Source organism: Amborella trichopoda, chromosome 4 (genome assembly GCF_054954075.1).
Source record: "Amborella trichopoda isolate Santa Cruz 75 chromosome 4, AtrichopodaSantaCruz75HAP2 v2.0, whole genome shotgun sequence".
Lineage (NCBI taxonomy): Eukaryota > Viridiplantae > Streptophyta > Magnoliopsida > Amborellales > Amborellaceae > Amborella > Amborella trichopoda.
Window position 1 is genome coordinate 38,550,720 of NC_142339.1, and position 22,185 is coordinate 38,572,904.

Below are 22,185 nucleotides of genomic sequence, written 5' to 3' on the forward strand. Positions count from 1 at the left end.
GAGATGGACGAAAATTCTGGCCAAAATGGCTAGATAATGTGATAGGACACTGTTTTGGGCCTCCTACAGGAGAACTTGAAATTTTCCCTTGTCAAAAATAGATTTGTACATAAGTAATGTCACCAAAATATTGTATATTTGAAAGACTAACTGATAATACCTTGCTAGTATTTTAATGGTAATAAAATTAGGAGATTGTTTTTATCTATGTTCAAAAGAACACTAAACAAATCCTAGATGATATGTGTGGTGTCAGGCTGCCTAGGCTTAGTGGCCCCACACACATATTTAAGTACATGTGTGCTCCAAGTGAACATACATTGTTTTAAAATGCGGCCGGCCTCGAGCACATTATGCTGCATATGCGGAAAAATGTGATGCATATGCTGCCTAAAGTGCAGCACCCGTATATGCGGCTGCATTGCCTACATTGAGATTCCTATGGTTGTTTGGTAAGTTTTTCATTTTCTAATACTTTTTTTTGGGGCATTGTCTTCATCATTCTTCAAGTAAAAAGAATCTGGCATGGAAATATGCTAAACTAAAAGGAATACTAATGTATTTCCAAGCAAATAGAAAAAAAGGGAAGAGATTAGAGCATACATAAATAGCCCCCCAAACAAAAAGGGAAGAGAAAAAAAGAAAATGAGACGAGAAATTGATGGAAGAAATTCAAGTATTTGATGACTTGTTTAATTGAGAGTTGAGAGTTGATTATCTTTTTCTTTTATATATCATAAACTTTTCGTCTTTGCCTCTTTGGAATTCAGACTTTAAAGTTTAAAATTTTGGATATTTTAAAATATGAGATGGAATGTCTTTCTTTGTTTTACATGTTAATTGTGTTAGACATTTGTATTATTAAAGATTAGAAGTTAGAACAACAAACTATATTACTCTTTATTAGGCTATTAGGGGACTCAAAGTTTTAGACAACTTATATATTATAGGTATTGAATAAATTAAAATATCTATTATCACATAAATTGTATTTATGTTTTTTTTTCTATTGATTAGTATATTTTTGTAATTTTTAATTTTTAATTTTTAAAATTTATTGACCACATTAGAGGTATGTGCCCGCATTGGGACCGCACCGAGTCGCATCGGACCTCTAGAGCACTGCGTGTGCATTCCACATTTTAAAACACTCTGCACATATAGTTGTCATGCACACACACATTGAAATTTCTGAAGCACTTTTCACAGTTGTAATAAGTTTGTGAATGTAAGATTAAACTGGCAACGACAAAGAGTAATAAGTAATAGCAATAACAAATCCAAAACTGGAATATCAATGCATATGGCTAAAAATTGTGTCTTACGGCTCCATGTTGGGTCCAATACACATAAAGTACCCAAATACCGAAATGCATGACCACAACCACAAGCGCATTAGCCCATAGACTCCATACACATTCCAATTCTCAGTATAGTGGAAATCAAAAATACTTTTTATCTCAAAACAAATTTTTATCTTATAATAAATTCTTGAACTTCTTATATTTTTTATCTCAAAAAATTTTGAGAAATCCAAAAAATTTATTTTTATTTTATTTTTTGGTTCGATGAATCCTAAAGATAGTTCGGAGACAAAGGCATGCCCATCGGCTGCGGCACGATGCTCCTACTTGAGTGCTACCATGGGTGCTTGGGCACACGCATAGGTCATGGCATGCAGGAGGCCCACCTAGGCCTACGCGGGGCACTTAGGTGGCTGAGGTGGTGTGGCCACCTAGGCCTAGGGGCTGAGGTGGTGTGGTGTGGCCACGTAGGGCTAGGTGGGCCATTTTTTGCAACATTGGCTTTTAGACCTATTTTGTAAAAGTCGCACATATTTGCATGTTCCATATCTACCCATCTATATAGATGAATAATCTGAGTTGATTTCTCAAAAAAATAATCCAAGTTGTACAAATGGGTGTTGTTCTTGAAAGCGTGTGTAAAAACGAGCCACCTAATAGAAATTGCTTCTTGTATCTAACTAGGAAAGATGAGGGAGAACCGGCTTTAGACAGAGGTGGTCAGAATTGCGACATGACGTATAGAGTCCCATTCTCACCAGGTGTCAAGTTAACATTCAGAAGAAGAAAATTTTTCTTTTGTGTGGGGGGCTTAATGGCCCGATGGGGTCGTTAAGAAATGATGGGTTCTGGATTAAGTTTGGCTAGTTCCCAGTTTATCACTGAATTCAAAAAAATTAGGTTCTGACTGGATTCCTAGAATGTTCTTTTCCAAATATAGACTGGAGCAATAAGGGGGGCCGGTTCAAGTCTGTGATGGGCACTATCCACGTGATGATATAAATATGTTGCATAGTGGGAGACAGTTTTTGTTGTATTAAATTTATCTGTGTTGCTTTGTCATTCCATATGTTAACTTCTCACTCTTTTTTTCTGGGAATAACATGCAGATAAATGAATTTGTAAAGCTTGGTGGAGACCAGCTGGTTCCTTATTATGCTGATATTTTGGGTGCTATTCTTCCCTGCATATCTGATAAAGAGGAGAAAATTAGAGTGGTATGTTTGATATTCTTTTTCCCCATACTGCAAACTCTGATAGCTTCATGATCCTTTTGTATAGCGTGTGACACAAATTTTATGTTTCTTCCCTCGATATTGTTTACTTTATCTTTACTTAGGTTGCTCGTGAAACAAATGAAGAACTCCGTGCAATTAAGGCTGATCCGGCTGAGGGATTCGATATAGGAGCTATTCTCTCGATTGCAAGGAGGTGCATTTTTTGTCATCTGGGAAACAGCTAGGTTTAAAGGTTACTAAACCTCTATAGTATATGATATAATATGCCTGCTATGTCCTTGAAAGACCACCGGGCTATGTTATACATCAAAGTTTTTGTGTATTTTGATTTCTGAAACTGTGGATATCTGTCATGGTTTTACATCACTTATCACAGTGTGTAATTCATTACTGTTATTAATTTGTGCACTTCAGACAATTATCTAGTGAATGGGAGGCTACTCGAATTGAGGCATTGCACTGGATCTCGACCCTTCTGTCCAGACATCGATTAGAGGTAATTTTATTCTGACTTTGCCTTTCTGGTCACCTTGTATGTTGGTTGAATTTTTGTTTTGTGCTACTTTGTCTCCTCGTCATTTTGATCTCATAGAGTAAAGAGTAGGGATGTCTATGTACATCATCTGTGCGGGGTCCTTATTGCTTGTCTGGCTTTGGAAAAAGGATATATATAATGTTTTGTATTTGTTCTGTTGATTGTTGTGAATTAAATGGATTAGCTTAAACTCTAAGATAACTGGAGGTTCTGCCAGAATAATGTAAACAACTGCTAACTTAATTGTTTTTCCTCCACTGTTGGGTGGTTGGGCATGAAGTTTTCATGCATTCACAGTTTCACACCCGATTTACGTGATTTTTTATTGATCTTTATCTGGAATATGATGGATTATAGGTGCTTTGTCGTTGGGTTTGTTAGATACTTAGATGAGATGTTTTGCAAGCTAATTGATTGTACGAGATTCTCTGTTGCAATATAACTAAATTGAATCAATAGTTTAAAATGTTATTATTTCGGTTTCTGATTGAATTTTAGTGTTTCTTATTAGTGCTTTGAAGTATTTCTAGTAGCTCCAAACTATAGTTGAGATTTCGTGGAACAACTGTTGATGCTTGTAGAGGTCTTATGCCTCTGCTTCGACTATTTTTTTTATTAATGTTCCCAAACCTAAAAGTGCCACTTTTTTCAGAGATAAGAGAAAAGTGCAACTTCATCAAAAAAGAAAGTTTTAACTTTTTGTAGGACATTAAAGATTGTAATTATGATGGTCATGACCATCTATCTATTTTCCTTGAGAGTCAGTAACTTTATCTTTCTCTCTAATCGAACCTTAACACTGAAAACTCTTTTGTTTAGATTAGAGATCTTCTACAGTTAACAACCTATTCCTCTTTCCTTTTATTAATTTTAGTTGATATCATATGAATGTTGTCCAGTAAATATTGTTTTGTTTTAATGTGAATGCCCATGCCCTTGTCTTTTCAATTTCTGAAGTTCCCCTCAACTGATATGTCATTATGAGTACTGTAATAATGCTATCTGTCGATGGTGGTTTGCTTTTTGTTCTGTATTAATGCTATTTTTTCATGGGTAAGGTAAACTTATTCGATGCACATATTTTGCATTCCTCTCTGCCTAGTTTCAATGCTCTTACCTTTATATAGAGACACGATAGCCACTGGTGGCATTTGTGCTGTAGTAATCAATTGACATATTTTGCATCTTCTGTCTGCTTATTTTCACCTTTCTTGCATTGTATATTTAGGCATTTAGAGATGCTGTACTTGTACTTTGTTAGTGCTTTAGGTATCTTGGAACTTTCCTTCTTTTGCAGCAGCAGTATGTTGTTTGTTTCCCCATATCACATATGTGGTGCATGTTTGTTCAGCTTTTGTTGATGAAAGAAACTTAAATGTTGTTATCACTGTATGATTGTGCCTTTTGAGTTTTCTGTAGGTAAACTGTTTCAAATATGGGAAATACTTATACTTTTGTATTTTGTCTGGAACAGGTTCTATCATTCTTGGAATCTATTTTTGATCCTCTTCTCAAGGCTCTATCAGATCCCTCAGATGAAGTAATTTTGCTAGCCAAGGATTATTCTTCAGAGAGACTTATGCCATTATCTTATCATCAAAACATTTTGGAAATATTCATGAAATTAGATAGATTACTTGATATCTTTCTTAAAAATGAGCAGTTCGTAATTTTTTATATTTGGTTTATATTATGTGTAAGCTACGATGCTTCTTCCAAAAGGTCTTTTTGGTAAGCATCTTTTTTCTTTTTGGTAGGCATCTTTTTTATACTTATTTGGGTTATGCATGGTTAGTTTGACAATCTCAACCTAGAATAAGGAAAGTAACGTAGAACCTGCAAGATAGGCATTTGGATATCTTACATGTGAGTAGCACCAAAGTCTTGCATGCTTGTGGGGCTAGGATTTTATTTGTGGGGATGGAAGGACAATATTTTGTCCTCATGTTTGTCAATATAGGGTCATGGAAGTGTGGGCTACCTTCTTGGGAGGTTTTGAAGGATATTTTTTATTGGAGCTATTTCAAGAGTTTGGGACAGGCTGGTATAGGAGAGATAACGAGGCACATGTCGGGCTATTAGGGGTGCCGCTTCTAGCGAGACAGTGGCTTAGTCTCTTCTCAGTGGGTCAGGATCTTCATGGAGCCCTATAACCGTTTGCTCATATACAGGGATTCCTTGAACTCCTCTCTTTGGGTTAGCAAACGAGGTCCAATCTATTAAAACATGAACATATTTGAGGACATTCCGAAATTGTTCAAGAAATTGAAGGTTCCCATTCAGCATTTCCATTAAAATGCTAGTCAATACCATTCAGCATTACCCTTAAAACGCTAATGTAGTGGCAAGATATTTACTTAGAGCAGGTGCTAGTAGATATGCTCTTCTAATATTCTTCTTATTTACTGTTGAATGTCGGATTATACCTTAAGTGGTTTGCCCATGTGCAATGTTGCCCTTGAACAATACCGGTTAGGAGGGGCTATTTGTTTCAAGTGGAAGGCTCTAAAACGGCAAGAGTAAGGCCCAAAAGGGCAAAGATGGAAGTAATGGAAGAGATATTGTGACCTATGGTTTGATTGAGGGTAGGGCCCTTGATAGAGCAGAATGGCGGAACAAGATTCATGTAGTCGATCCCAAATAGTTGAGATAAGGTTCGGATGATGATGATAAAGGTGATGATGAAATGTCGGTTTATATCTTATTAGCAAGAGGCACGTGCAATTCATGTTTCAATTATTGTTTCGTTCCAATGTTTCTTTTTTTTTTTTGAGACTCAATTATTGTGGCTACAGTGTTGGAAGAGTAGAAACACAATTTTTTTTTATTATATAAAAAAAAATTCCATTCTTTATTCCTTTCAAGCAGCTTTGTAGCTAAGTTTCATAAGGATGTAGTTTAAATCTTTGAAGCATTACGAAGCACAAAGATGAGGTTCTTGGGAAAATATACTTAGATTTCTGAGGATTTTAAACTTTAATATATGCATGGTTCTTGAGCTTACAAATCATTCTGGTTTGGCCTTTTTTTTTTATATGGAAAATTGTTTCATGCGGGCTGGACCGCGTTTCTACAATATGTGGTCCAGATGTATAAAGCATCCATCTTAAAGATGGATGCAAATAGGTGGTCCATCTAAAAACAATTGTAACTAACGGTCCAAATGTTTTCTTAATCTAACTAGTATTTCTAGTTTTCAATTTTTTTTATCATATTCATGATCTCTATATTAAAGATTATATACTTTATAAAAATTACGATAAAATCAGTGTATCAAAAAGCACTAGGCGGGTCCTAGGTGGTCTGGGCGTCCAGGCCGCCTAGTGCCTAGGCGGGCGCCTAGAACCTGGGAGGGCGCCTAGAACCTGTGCGGTTGCCCATTTGAAAAAAAATAAAAATCCCATTGTTCCAATATACCATATTCCAACAATCCAACTTGAAAAAAAAAGAAAAAAGAAAAAAGAAAAAAGAAGTCGAAAAGAGAATTTTGATAATCCATATTGTTAAAACAGTAAACTGTAAAACCATACAAGTGATATAAAAGTCAACACAACAAAAATATACAGAAATTTAGAAAATATACAGTCTTTCAAAAGTCAACAGACTCAAGTCACTTAACACTAGACTATACAGTCCAACAAAAGTCAACAGACTCAACACAAGAGTCAACAGACTCAACACTTAGCACCAAGAGGCAAGAGTCTTCAATCATCATCATCATCATCATCACAAGGAATATCAATAGTGCAAGCCTCATCATATGCATCAGAGTCGAGGTCATTATCATCAGAGTCATCTCCCTATTCAATATAACGTTCATCCTCCTCTGTTTCTTCTGAATTTGCCTCTTACCCCTCCTCTTTTTCTACCTTCCTCTTACTAGTATGTGTAGTCTGTGTAGATGAGGCTCTAGGAGTCTTGGCTGCTGTACCCTTCTTTTTGTGCTTTTCTGAACTCAAATATTGTATAATTTCCTCCTTGGTAGCCTCAGGAACATTTTTACACGGGGCAACATCTCCCGTAATATCGCCAAGGTGTTTTTTAAACTGGTAAATGCCCCCATTAGTATCCTTTCCACAATAATTACATTCAATACGATTTTTATCACTTGGATTCGGGATATAACCATACTTCCTACCCGGATCACCACTTCGATGACTAGAAGCTGGAGTAGATACTTCCATAGAACAAGGCTTATTTTCATTCTTTTTTGATTCTTCAAAATTCAAACGGTGTCTAATCTCATCTCGAACTGCTTCAGGAACCTTTGTCCAAGAAGCAACATTACCTCTAACACCAGCAAGGTGTTTTTTGAATTGGCTAATACCCCCATTGGTATCTTTTTCACAAAAATGACACCTTATACAATTTTTATCATTTGGTTTTGGGTTATATCCATACTTCCAACCTAGATCACTTTTTCTAGGAGATCACTTTTTCTAGGAGTAGCAGAAATAGATTTATGACAAGGATTTTGTTCTTGTTTTTGTTTTACATAACTTAAAAATTGATTAATCTCCTATTTGACAGCTTCAGGAAATTTTTTACAATGGGCAACATCCCCCTTAATACCGGCAAGATGTTTCTTAAACCGGTTTATGCCTCCTTTTGTATCTTTTTCGTAAAAATTGCATCTAACGCAATTTTTATCATTTGGATTCGAGTTGTATCTGTATTTTCAGCCCGGATCTCCACTTCGACTAACTCCTGAAGAAGATATCTCAAAATAAAGCAAACAATCTAAAAAATGCACTTACTTTGGTTGCTTGAACTCCAAAACTTTGATAAAGACTTCGATGATCGATCCAATGAAATGTAGTTTTTTAGAGGTTTTTTTTAGTCTAAAGGGACTTCTTGTGGGTTTAGGGTTCAAATGAACCTAAAAGCCATTGTTCTTAACCTTTAAATATTTCAAAATAACAAAACGAAAAAAAAAAATCATTTTTTCCGCCTCTGGGCGGGGCGTAGGCTCTCGGCGGCCGCCCAGGGCTGGCCACTAGGGGGCCGCCTAGGCGGGTTCCGTACCGCCTAGGCGGCTGCCCAGGGACGGACCACCCAGTTTTACAGCCTAGGCCTGAGCGAAGCGCCCAGGCCTTCTGGACCACCTAGGCTCTGGGTGGTCCGTTTTTTAAATCAATGGATGAAATTATATTTAAAAAATATATTTATTGCGAAGCCCGCATTTCTACATATGCGGGCTTGGCCGCATAAAAACCGGGTCCTTTTTTTATTGATTTGTATTCTTGTGAATTTATTAATTGTTCTTGCGAATTTATTAATGCAAATAAGCTCTTCATTTCACTGTGTTTTGTCTGTCTGGAAAAATAATCTGGTTAGGTTGCTTTAAGTTCTTGTTATCTTTGATGAAAGCAGTTTAGTTGCTGCACAGTTAGATAGTTTTCAAGTTCACTGCAGGCATTGTCCTCTGTATTAACAATTTTAGTCAGTGATGGTTGTGATTGTTATCACCTAATTTCTGAAAGATGGAGTCTATCAATGAATCCAGTAGTGTCACTTGGAGCGTACTAATCGAATTTATACGTGGAAACAATTTTTTGTATGCTCTGAGCTTGAGTTCAAGTTGCCATTCCATTATTTGTCAGAGGAATTTACCATTCAATTACTGCGTAAATCTGGTGGTTAACTTAAAGAAATGTACATAAATATACATGGATCATACTTGTTGTGAGGGCCAGGTTGCATGGTCGATGAGTGTTGTTATGATTCTCAAATTATTGCATACCCCATTTCTTGTTCAGCCGGTCTTACATATAAGCAGATTAGACCTTTTCTCTTGTTGGTATTTTTTATTTTTTTAAAGGAAAATACCTTTTCTCTTATTTGAATATCCAATTCCCCGCACGTGTTAGAACTAAACATTATTTGACTGAGAGAACTGCTCATTGAACATTTATACATTTTAGTAATTTAAATAATAGTGTTCACATGATTATAGAAAATTCTGGACTTAATTTGTGGCCAAACCCTGTTAAATATTTTTTCTTTGGCTTCGTTGGCAGGTGGTGTTATTGGTTCTTGAGGTGCATGCATGCATAGCACGAGATGCACCACACTTCCGCCATCTTATTGTTTTTCTTGTCCATAACTTTCGGAATGAGCCATCTCTTCTTGAGAGGTGAGGTTCTTACTGTGGTTTTCTCTGGTCACATTAGTTCACTTTAGGTTACTGGAGATGCTGCTTGTGACTGCTTTCACTAACAATTTCTTTTATCTAGACGTGGTGCACTTATAGTGCGTCATCTATGTGTTCTCTTGGATGCCGAACGGGTCTACAGAGAGTTTTCAACTATTCTAGAGGGTGAAGATGACTTGGATTTTGCATCCATCTTGGTTCAGGTTTTATCATATTAGATGCTTATTAATAACTGCATGTTGATTTAATGTCGGAATTATTTTCTAACTCCTGCATTTTTTTTTTGGGTATTTTTCAGGCTCTGAACTTGATTTTACTTACTTCATCTGAACTATCTGAACTTCGAGCACTCCTTAAGCAGTCTTTAATGAACTCTACTGGTAAAGACTTATTTGTAGCACTGTATTCTTCGTGGTGCCATTCACCCATGGCGACAATAAGTCTTTGCCTTCTAGCTCAGGTGGGCACATTGTTTTCTTTTTTACTGTTTCTTTCTAACTCTTGCAGTCATCCTTTATGGTTATTAAAAAGAAATTTCTGGGCCTCTCTGGCAGGCTTATCACCATGCAAGTTCTGTAATCCAGTCCCTTGTGGAGGAGGACATAACCGTGAAGTTCTTGGTTCAACTAGACAAGTTGATACGCTTGCTGGAAACTCCAATCTTTGCGTACTTACGTTTGCAGGTACATTGTTTTTGTTTTGTTTTGGATATGTTAACGGTGAGATTGGAGGGTGGGACATTATGTTGAGGCATCAACCCTCCTAAGCGATGATGCCCCAACCCCATTCCCTGCATGTACATTGTTAATGTGCTGTATATAAGAATTAGGGATTATTCAGGTTATCTGAGCTTGGGCTGTGTCTGGAACCTTACCTTGTTAATAGCTATCGGTATGCCTGGTGAAAATCATGAAACTAAAAGGAAATTAAGTACCACTAACTTTATTCAGGAAAAGCTGTTGACTGTAAAAATATAATCTTACAAAAAACTCAAAATGATATGTTTTCTCCCTTTGCTCTAATGGGTCGAGCAGTTGTAATTTTTAAAGATTGGGGTTATGTCACCTGAAATAGCCAAGTTTATATCTTTCTCTTTTATATTTACTTTTCTCTTTTATATTTACTTTTCTCTTTTATATTTACTTTACATTTGGTGTCGGATGCATCAGGTCTAGCACAATTGGACATAACACAAGCAACTTTGAGGTTGTTCTTGTTATGTCTTTGTTATCTGTAGGGCCACTTGGACTTCTCTTTTATTTAAATTTGTTTCTCTGATTATTTTTTGCAAACTGGCAAAATTACGCAGGCGTATCCAGGAGGATATACCCATTTGAGCTTTATTCTTGATAAGTAAATATAATTCATTATTGGAAATGGACTTACAATCTAAGTGTATGATATAAGAAAATTTTTTTATCATTTAATGTGGCAGAAAACCACCTTTAGTAGCCCTTTGTTAGTCTATCTGCTATTGAATTTGCTTCTCTCAGAACATGAGGCACTTTGACTATGGTATTCTGTCGTGGTGTCTTTGGCTTTAGAATAAGTGAGAGCCAATTTCCATGCACCAGATCCTTCTTTTATCCATGTAATGACATTGATCGTGTCCTTCAATAACAATCGCTTTTCTGTATTCTCCTTCCGTAATCTAATTCCTGTGATTGTGCTATCCCATTTTGAATGGATAATTCCTAGAAGCCCCACATAGCATTTTTCAAGTTCACTGTACTCAACATGAGTCACTCCTGGATAACCAGCTTGTCCATGGTTGCCTTTGGTGCATTGAGGAAAATGGAGCCTAATGGTCCCTCTAGGCGGAGAGATTCATAGCATCAAAGCCTTCTTCCTCTGCATATCATATACCTAAAGGTAATATTTTGATGTACCTTTATAATTGTGACTTCTTTGAATGCTGGTCTTTGTGGAGGCCATGTAGTAGCTTCCTGGTAGATTGTGAAATCTAATGGCAGAAATAATCCCTTGTATTTTGTGCATCTTAGTTACTTTACACCGTATAAATCAGGAAAGTTGTAAGGGGCAATGTTGCTCCAACACTCAACCCTATTCTTGGTGTCATGTGTCGACACTTGCTGCCATGTCTTCCTGCATTCAACCTGTACATTTTGGGAGTTTTCCATGTAAGAGTAGAAAGGTCAGACACTTGTGTGTGATTCTTCTAGCAGAGGCTTTCCACCCATGATACAAGGTGTTTCCTGGGTGCTGCACTTGGAAATACCAGGCACATCAATAAAGTGTCAAAAGAAGTTGCCCACACTTCTATTGAAAGTGTCTGATAATTTTTGTCTGTAGTTTCAATGGACATTGCCATTTACTTCTAAAAAAGTATAAGTCACTTCATCCGAAGTGTCAGCATGAGCAACTTACTGGAGTTTCAGAAGAAGTGTCAAGATGACATTTTTATTTTGTGCAATTTTGATAGGTTTGGTGCTGTGACCGTGTCTATGTAATGCTGGTACGAGGTTATTCTTTCTACCTTTGTCTGTCTTATACCTAATACCCTTTTGGCCGTCTTGATGCCCATCAACTATTTATCCTCATGGTCTTGAAGACCTATTTGCCTTCTATATCATCTCCGCCCCTCATACTCCCACCATACTCCTGCTGAATCCAATCCTAAGGGTGCTCCAAATCCATCCTCAACCTTAAACAGTAGACATCTTTAATTCCATCACTTCCTAATGGCAACCTGCTACTGACTGATATTTTGTTCCTCTTGAAAGTTGATAATGTCCATGTCTGATAGTACTTCGAATTATTTGAAACTTGTATTCATCTGCCACTCATAGCTGACAGCTCACCCTGTGGTACAGCAAAATGGCCTATTGATATTTGTAAATAAAAGCAAGGAGGCCTTGTGGGCTGTAGATGAAACTTTGGGTGTTCTCTAGGATGTTGAGGCCGGTCCATTTTAATCTGGCAAAGGTCAATCATCCACCCCCTGGACCCACTTTTCATTTCTGTCCTTCCAACATATATAATATCAGAATTCCTGATCCCCGTGATCACATGCCTTCTTTTATCTACCTTGCAGACAATTCATGACTGCCTTCTTAGCGATGAGTTTATACACTCCAAGCCGACAATGCCATATTTCATTATCTAGCCTATAATCACAGGAATTGATGATTTGATATCCAAGTCTTGTTGTCAGGAGCCTGTGTCTATTGTCATGTTCAATGGATATCTGGGTTTAGATTTTTCATTTCGGGTGCATCTGGGGCGAAACCGAGGTTGATTTCCTTAGTTTTTGTCTTTTCTTTCCCTTTAGTGTAGGTTTTTTCGTTTTTCATGATTGCGTTACCCTTTATATTGTACAAGTGTCTTGTCATTCCTCATGAAGCAATGACTGGCTGCATGTTGGTTTTGTAAATGGAGTGCATATGCAAAGTAGAATATCCAACGCAACTGGGCTCGAACTTGATCCAATTCTGAAATACTTAAACCCATTGAATGTATACCAACAACCTTTATTGAGTGTTATGGGTTTGAAACTTGCATCTAATCGGGACGATGCTTCAGGTCACTGGACCTTTACCTTTAACAGTGAACGTGCCCTTCTTTGGCCAGTGACAGATTTCGTTTTTCTTTAACGTATTCTATAAAAGCTGCTCCTGGGACATGAACTTCTTATGACCTAACAAGTCTCTTCATAATTGTCAAAATTTATAGAACTTGGAATTTATAATTTATAAAATTGAACTTTTAAGTTGTAAACTTATTGTAAAGCTTTTCATTTGAAATTTAATAAACAAAAAGTCTATGAATGCCATTTTGTTTGTTGCTTTACCTTTTTGTAAATTGTAGTTTTTGTATGTGCATGCGTATGTATGTATCTATGTATGTATGTATTTTCCTAGGGATTTTTCTAGAAAAGCAACATTTTAAAAGTATTCCAAGTAAGTTACTCAGCATAAGAAATTTCCATAATTGATATTTTCATACCCACATGGGGATACACCACTTGGCTTGATTTATTCGCAGCACTGACTTACTCCAAACAAAAAACCAAAACGCGAATACCATTATACTTTTTATACATGTAATCTAATATGATGGCATTCTTATATTTTAGTCACTGGAATTTGGCAAACTTTTGGGTCCCATTTATTAGGTTACATTATGAAAAGTTAGATACCATTATGCTTATGACAGAGGAGATTGAGATTGGTTTGCTTGATGTTATTGGATGGATCATAGTTGTCGGAAGTACTTGGAAACCCGAATCGTTTTAGGAATCGGAATCGGAATCGTGGAATCGCAGCCGATTAGAAAATTCTTATTTTTGGAATCGACATCCGTACAAATTGGAATTGCGGGGAGCGAGATTCCTATATTTTGGGGATTGAGAATTGACCAAAATGGAATCGAGATTCCACCACATATAGTATTAAGATTCCCCCACATATGGAATAAAGATTCTGACCTCCTTGGAATTGAGATTCCACTACATATGGAATCAAGATTCTGACCTCCTTGGAATTGAACCCCAAAGGAATCAAGATTCTGAAATCTTATGAATCAAGTTTCCAATGTATGTGGAATCGATATTCGCACCACTTTGGAATCGAGATTGTGATATATTTGGAACTGAGTTTCTAATGTATGTGAAACCAAGATTCATACCAGTTTGGAATCAGGAATCATATTAGTTTAGAATCGAGTGTGATCCGAACTGGCTATCGAGATTTGTAACTCTATGGGGTCAAGTATGAAGCCCCATAGGAACAAGTTTCCTATATCTACAACATCTCACAGTTTAAGCAATCGATATCAAATGTCTCTTATTAGACTTGTAGAAGGGTTCCTCAGATTTGAAGTCCATGTATTGATTCTTGAAAGTCCACTAGGGAAATTATCTACAAAAGATACAAATGTTTTTCTTTAAAGTGTTAACTTTACAAAAGATACAAATGTTATCCCATGTATTTCTAAATGTGACCTTGACTTGATCATTATATAGACAAAATAGGATTTTCTATGCCATGGTATTTATTGTATGTGATGTAGTTACCAATTATACTTTAAAGAAAAATGCAGTCCATCCTAGTATTATTAGAAATGTGATTTGAGCCACTCCTAGCACTATTAGAAGCATTCGAATTGAATGAAGATTTCTACTCCACTTACCTTTAAAAAGTGGTAACCATTCAGGAAATTGGACATTATGTACTTTAAATTGCTTTTTTTATCATTTTATTTATTTTATTTTATTTCTATTTTTTTGCTTTAATTCACATTATGACATTGTGGTAGGGAAGAAATTTAGTTTAGACATCAAGCACACACATGGATACATTATTGCATGAATTAAAAAACAACATGTAGGTTGAGAGATTTTGACATAGAACAAGTATCTTATGGAGGTCGAAGCAAAATTCCATGTTGATTGAATCACAGTTCGTTGCTCCTACGAATTGAGGTATTTTATGTTGTAGATTCTAGATTCAAAACCATAATGAATCAAGATTCATCACATGTGGAATCAGATGGAATGAAGATTCAATAAATATTGGAATCGAGATTCAAAAAATTTGGGACTGAGATTCCACAAATAATGGGATGGAGATTCTTAAATAGGTATGAAAAGAGATTCCTAACTTACGGAATTGGGATTCTTAACTTCCAGGAAGTGGTTTCTGTGAAGATCCCTCATCGGAATTGCCGAATCGGGATTCCGAACTGGAATTGTGACCTCAGCGGAGAGATTCGAGTAATTATGAGATAGATCATCTATTTTTTGACACCTGAACTTTCCTTATATTAAATGTTAAAACTTAATGAACTAGGAACTACACTTATGATGCAGTTGTTATATTGTCATGTTGGGAAATTTAGGAAGACATCCTTTGGGTTTTGTCTGATTAACTTCTACTTATTAGATTAGGATCAGTTGGTATCTGTTTTACTTTCTTTTTATACCACAAATTGAATAACTTCTCAATGCTCTATGAAGCTGAATGTTTGGCTAATAGCTAATGGTGAAATTATAATCACTGCAGCTTCTTGATCCTGGAAGATACACATGGTTGTTGAAGTCCTTGTATGGCCTTTTGATGTTGCTTCCACAGGTAATTTCTTAGTTTTTTTTGTTGTTTCCAAGATATATGTGGACATCTTTCCAAGTGTCATATACTGTTTAAGAGTTATAGAGATTGCTTCAATTTTATTATGTTTATTGTCCCCTTGTCTAATGCTTTTGAGCTTATCATCACTTTTTGGTTCAGTTGACTTCAATACAGTGGAACTTAGAGGCTTGTATCCTTTTGATCTTGAAACATAGTGACAGGAGTGAACCTGGTTAAAAGAAGTGGCTAGCATTCTTACAATGATACAACTGAGAAACAAAAGGAAAAAAAGAAGGATTTGTTGCTCCCTTAAGGTCAAATTATGCATTTGGCGGCCAAAGCACCATATTAAGGGGTTTTTTTTTTGTTCCCAAAACTAGCAAATGATTTTTATTCATCTGTAAGGTCATTTTTTTTATAGATTGATTTGGAGCTCAAGATGCTCCAAATCAATTCCATCAAGATTGATATGGACTGTCCATTCGATGCAATCTGGCCTAGCATTTTACGATCTCAAAATCAGTTTTTGTGGAAATCAATCACAAGGTAAATCAGTTGTTTCATAAAGTTTCAGGTCATAAAAAACCTCCTAGATTGGTAGTTCTCCCTTAAGACCAAATGTAATTTCCCCGCAAGTCCACCATACTCTTTCCCTAAAAAAGAAGAATTTGCAAGTATCCAATGCCCAATTCTAATAAACTTTCGTGGAGTGGATGACATTAAACTCACAGCCAACTTTCAAAATAAGGAATTTTGAAAACTCACTATCCTTTGCCCACAATTTTTAATTAGCAGTTGGAAAAGAATAGACTCTTGAACATTGTTTCAAAAAGCGCTACGCGGCACCTAGGCGGCCGGGAGGGGGGGTGGTCCGCCCAATGCCTAGGTGGGCGCCTATAACCTGAGCGGCATAGTAGAAAAAAAAAATGTATGCAGTCTAAGTATCTAAGTCTAAAAGTATAACTATATAATATATTAACACATAATCCATAGTCCATATTTTCATGAATGAGGAGAATTTAGATAGTCCATAATCCATCTTTCCATACAATTCTAGAACCATAGAAGCATACACATAAAAGCATACACACAAGAGTTAGAGTGTAGAAACTAGAAATTAAAAATAAGAAAAAGAAAATATACAGTGTAAGACTCAATAGTCAACACCAAGAGTCAAGCCACTCAAGCGCCTTCCTTCTTAAGTCATTATTATCATCATCAAAAGGAGTAGGGTAAGCCTCATCATATGCATCAAATATGAGGCCATCATCATCAGAGTCATCTCCCTCTTCAACATAATGCTCGTCTTCCTCTGTTTCTTTTGAATTTGCTTTTTTTCCCTCTTCTTCTACCTCCCACTTACTTTGTGCAGATGAGGCCCTAGGAGTTTTGGCTGCTCTACTTGGTGCCTCTTCACCCTGGTGCCTCTTCACCCTTTTCTTTCTTTGCTTCCTTAACCTCAAATATTGTATAATCTCCTCCCTGCTAGCCCCGGGAGTATTTTTATACGGGGCCACATCCTCTTTAATACCGGCAAGGTGTTTATTGAACTGGTAAATATCCTTATTAGTATCTGTTCCATAATAATTACCCCTAATATGATTTTTGTCATTCGGATTCGGGTTATGACCATACTTGCAACCCGGATCACCACTTCTAAAAGAACCTGGAGAGGATATTTCCATAGAACAAGGCTCATTTCTTCCTTTTCTGGTTCTACTAAATTCAAATATTGTTTAATCTCATCCTGAATAGTTTCATAAACTTTTTACAAGAAGCAACATTCCCTTTAATTCCGGCCAGGTGTTTCTTGAATTGGTTAATACCCCCATTGGTATCATTTTCATAAAAATTACACCTTCTACAATTTTTAACATTTGGTTTCGGGTTATAACCATACTTTCGACCGAATCACTTCTTCTAACATAACCAGAAATAGACCTATCCAAATGACAAGGATTTTGTTCCTGTTTGTGTTTTTACTGAACTCCTATATTGGTTAATCTCCTCTCTGATAGCTTTAGGAACATTTTTATAGGGGGCAACATTCCCCTTAATACCAGCAAGATGTTTATTAAATCGATTTATGCCTCTTTTTGTATTCTTTTCACAATAATTGCATCTTATGCAATTTTTATCATTCAGATTTAGGTTATATCCATATTTATAACCCGGATCACCACTTCGACTTGATCCTGAAGAAGACATCTCAAAATAATACAAGCAATCTAAAAAATAAAGTTCTACACTTACTTTGATTGCTTGATCTCTGAACTTCCACCTCTGAGATGTTTTCTATTGCTAAAATCTTAAAAAACACTCTCTAATAGGCCAAAAAATACTCCAAAACTAAATCTAATCTTAATGGGTGATGCTTGGATCCGTTTCCCGTAACTTTGCGAAACACTTCGATCAAATGAAAATCACAAAATCTAAATTTTTTTTCAAAAAAACCCAAAAAATGCCCTAAAAAAATGGCATTTCCGCCCTTGGGTGGCGAGCAAGCCTTGGGCGGGCACCCAGGGACCGTCCGCCTAATTTGGTTGCCTAGGCCTAGGCCTAGGCCTAGGCCTAGGCCTAGGCGATGTGCCCAGGCCTTCTGGACCGCCTAGGCGTTGGGCGGTCCGCTTTTCAAATCACTGCTCGTGAATAATGACAGGTAGTTGTTTGGGTGGTGGAATGTATGAAAAACATCTGATATTGGTAAATGACTTTTTTTTGATAGAAGATTAGATAAGTTGGAAATGTCAAGCGTGCATTTGGTGGTAGCTCAGCAAGTTTTAGATGTGGATATTATATAGGGAATTGGAAGATATAGTCTTCCGATCCAAATTATCTCAATTTCTTCTTGCCAAACTTGAATATAAGTCCTTAAAGTGCCTTGGGGACATTGGACTTCCATTCGAATCTAATACTAGAATCATCTATGAGGTTTTGGACCTCATATAGATTCCAAGTTATCTTCTTTTCTCTTTTGTTTGAGAAGAACTTATCTTCTTTTCCCTTTCTGAAATACTAAAATATGCTGAAGTAGGAAACTGTTGAAACTGTTCATTTTGTCTACCTTTTCTAATTATGAGATGGGGTTCATTTGTTGTTATGCAGTCCTAGTCATAAAATATGGTCAACAGCATTTGTGGGTTCATGCGATATCTATCTTACTCACCAGTGGTTCATATACAATCTCATCATGTTCATTGTGAAACATTAGATAGTCTGAGGTTAATTGAAGGAAAAGGGAGTAGAGTTTACATCTCTTAAGAAACTAATTTTCTCATCCTAAATTTGGTAGCATTGAGCTAAAATTCCTCAAAATTTGGGAATGTTATACTTGATGAGGCCAGCAGCTTTAAGTGCATTTGTGCAGTTACCTGAAGCTTCTGTGACTTTATTCATGTGAATCATGAGTTTTGGCGTTGATGAAATTTCAGCTGCTCTAATCATTCAGTGTACAACTCTTCTCATGGAAGCGTGTTTGCTTTGGGAAATACGCTACTTACTATTACTTGTTTTTTTATTGCTTAATGTAGCAAAGTGCAGCTTTTAAAATTTTACGAACTCGATTAAGAACTGTACCTGCATACGCCTTCAGTGGTGATCAATCAAGTGGTACTGTGAGCACAGTCAGGAGAACAGCATCTGGAAATCCTTACACCCAGATTTTATCCTACACCCCTGGGGGTGGTTCTGAAGATGGGGAGAAGAACCAGGATTCAGGGAGCATGCATAATGCCATCAATTTTGCATCGAGGCTTCAACAGTTTGAGCACGTGCAGCATCAGCATCGCATGCATTCTAAGTTACAAGCTCAGAGTATGATGCATTCCCGTCGGCCTAGTTCATCTAACTTACATCAGGTTTACAATCTGAACTCTCATACTGTCCTTGTTCAATCCTATTGCTCGTGTGTATGTGCACATGCAGGTGCATGCATTGTGTATGAGTGCTTTGTCTTGCAGCCCTTTAATGGTGACAAGAAAAGTCCTGTACATGTGTTGCAACGCAGTTTTTTTCTTATATCCTCGTGGGCTTTATTTTTTTTTACTTTTATGGGGGTTGGGGGGTGATGATGGGGGAGGAGGGTTTTGGGGGGGGGGGGGGTGTTATTAGGGGGTGGTGGAGTGGAAGGCTTTCCCTCAATGCAATGACAAGAACGTGCTATTTGGCATTGGAAAAGCTAAACACAAAACGCAATAGAAAGTTTTCACAAACATTGAAAGTATAACTGTTCTACTAACCCCCTTCGTTTTGAAATTGACAAATCTCTATTTCTGTAATCATCACTAATTGAAATGTTCTTTTTACAAATTCTAATGAATATTGTAATTGACTACGAAAACTGCTCTCTTTATTCTGTTCATTCTTATATGGGTGCGGTTTCTATAAGGTTGCAACCTTAAATAATCAAATTAAAGCGCACCTCCAAATTCTATCATAATATGTAATTTTGGTGTAAAATTCTTAGGATTATTTGAAAATCTATTTTTATATCTAATTATAAAATTTTAAACTCCAGAAATGGTTAAAATCAAGTAGATCTATAAACATATAAAAATCTTGAAAATGGACGGTCTAGATAATGTATTGCAAGATGCACTATTTCTGGCACTTAAAATCGTTTTTTTTTTTTATATTCGTTCATCTTGATGTCGAGATGATCAATTAGAGGGTTTTCCAATATTAAAACAACATTTTCCGATAGATTTTTGAGGTGCATCTATAATTCTACATTTTAAGGTTGCAACCTTATATAAACTTTTTCTTCTTATATTTGTTTGCGCTCTCTCTCTCTCCAATTAGACTGATTTCAACTAGTATCATCAGTTACTGAATGGTTTGTGCGAGTGTGCAGGAGTCACAGATTAGAAGAGGCCCACCGGCCCCCATCGGATCAGATGTCAATCCTCCTCCATCTAGAATGCCATGGAAAGCACCATCATAACTACACCCTTTACTGTACCCAATGCCTAGGCTTTGATTTGGAATTCGCTTCCATTGGTTCCATCTTCTCTCTAAGGTTGTTATCGATAAGCCCAGTCATCCACCACTTTGGCTGGGTAGAGGTCGGATGTATTTGAAGTGTAAATCTTAGTAGTTGACAATGAAGGGTGATGGAATAATGGGATGGGAAGGAGGGAAAGCTTGAGCACTTGCTGAAGCTGTTATCATTGTTAATTCTTTACGTACATATTGCTCATGTGGTTTTGTTTTTAAGTGACCATGTGAGCCAGGAGAAGAAACTTGGATCAGGAATCCAGTGGCGTTGTATCCGTTAGGTTTTGGTGTACATTGTAAGATTCCAGTATTCCATTCAGTTTACTGTGTATTGGGTGTTATTGTCCCCTTGGCTCGAATTCCTTTGGCAGACCTGATGAATTTTGTGTACTGTTGGATCTGATCTAGAGCTTTACATGTTTATTTTTTGTTTTATTTTTCGAAGTAAAATGATATTAAACCGTGGTGATGTAACCATCAATAGGAGGAAATATGAAGGGATTAGCCTCCCACTTTGTATTAACCTCTTGCCCGGTTTTTGTGGCTTTCCTTTAAATTTTGTCATTCTTCTCGCAATATATAATAAAAGAGATTGTATTCTATGAGATTTTTTATCTTTAGTACAAAGAGGTCACAATTAATAGTAGTCATTAGATGTTCAAGATGGTTTGGGATGTTGCAAAATTCGAGACATTTTTTGTTGGGCTTTGAGTTTAGTCACTAGTAAATTTGAAAGACAAAATTGCTTGTGATCCCTTTGTACTAAAAGCAAATGTTATATATATATATATATATATATATATATATATATATATATATATATATATATATATATATAGAAAGGTTTCTATGCTTTCCTTGCAGTATAGAAATTCTATTTTTTCTTACAATCCAACGGTTCAATTTTGATCAAGAGAGTAACCCACCATTTGATATTAGATTTGACATCGTAAAGTATTTTATTTTTATTTTTTTTATACAAATTGTATGAATATGAAATTTGGTATGTGCCATCATCTCATTGGGGCGCACTTATAAAAAATATTAAAAATGTTTTTTTGATAAAATATAATGATCAAAATGCCTTTTGAAATTTTTAGGGGTATTTTAGTCATTTTATTTATTGAAAATATTTTTTTTGAGTTTAATGCAACGGCTGTATCATAGTATAATACAATGACACTTTTAGAAAATCTTGTTTGTGGTATTTGTATGATACCAAATTTTGCACACATTCTTTTCATCTCAATAATCAATCTCCAAAAAAAAAAAAAAATTCAATTTAGATTCTAGATATGGTTTAAATGAGTCCCTTCCAAAAATGAATTTAAACCATTCATCTTGTGAATTTCAAGATCTTAGCCTTTATAAATGTAAAATCATTTTTTTTTCTTTTTTAACATTGTTCATCTAATGATAATAAAACCATCCAAAAAAATTGGAAATGAAAAAATCCTTCTAAAGCCTAGATCTAAGCATTTCATTAAAATGAACGTTCTATGTTAATTGGGCTAAAAAAATATTTTCTAAATTGTGTTTTCAAATATTTTTTTTTGTGATTGTTTATTAGAATGAAAATGGTGTATATTTCAAATTTTGGATCAAACAAGTGGCCATAAGATGGTTTTTTAATGTTGTTGCATCATATTACTATGCAACAGTTGCATTAAATCATTGCCTATTTTTTTTTATATTTTTTGCTAGTGCAAATTTAATAGAGGAATGGACGTCTAGAATTTGGTGTCAAAATAGTTTATAGAAAAAAATTAAAAATAAAATAGTGTAGAGATGTGACATTGTGAATGGGGCAATCTTAGCATTATATTCAGAATGGATGATTGGATAAAGAGGAGGATAGAGTTTCTATGCT

The 22,185-nt window shown here is 36.0% G+C and overlaps 1 protein-coding gene across 12 annotated transcripts in view; it reads left to right on the top strand.

The window, feature by feature from the left end:
• Nucleotides 1-20,838, top strand: part of LOC18423782 (ARM repeat superfamily protein) — a 52,146-nt gene extending 31,308 nt beyond the window's left edge. For 7 of the 12 annotated variants that reach the window (XM_088865180.1, XM_088865182.1, XM_006828379.4 and 4 more), the window contains 11 exons: nucleotides 2,414-2,521; nucleotides 2,644-2,735; nucleotides 2,957-3,038; nucleotides 4,552-4,617; nucleotides 9,098-9,213; nucleotides 9,314-9,434; nucleotides 9,530-9,691; nucleotides 9,786-9,914; nucleotides 15,255-15,323; nucleotides 18,851-19,177; nucleotides 20,173-20,838. In XM_088865180.1, the coding sequence (XP_088721306.1) occupies nucleotides 2,414-2,521; nucleotides 2,644-2,735; nucleotides 2,957-3,038; nucleotides 4,552-4,617; nucleotides 9,098-9,213; nucleotides 9,314-9,434; nucleotides 9,530-9,691; nucleotides 9,786-9,914; nucleotides 15,255-15,323; nucleotides 18,851-19,177; nucleotides 20,173-20,262 (1,362 nt within the window). In that variant the 3' untranslated portion in view covers nucleotides 20,263-20,838. Of the gene's footprint in view, nucleotides 1-2,413; nucleotides 2,522-2,643; nucleotides 2,775-2,956; nucleotides 3,039-4,551; nucleotides 4,618-9,097; nucleotides 9,214-9,313; nucleotides 9,435-9,529; nucleotides 9,692-9,785; nucleotides 9,915-15,254; nucleotides 15,324-15,479; nucleotides 16,459-18,850; nucleotides 19,178-20,172 lie in introns of those variants that run through there. The other 5 variants (XM_088865185.1, XM_020675453.2, XM_088865186.1 and 2 more) reach the window with 2 other exon arrangements.
• The last annotated feature ends 1,347 nt before the right edge of the window (nucleotides 20,839-22,185 follow it).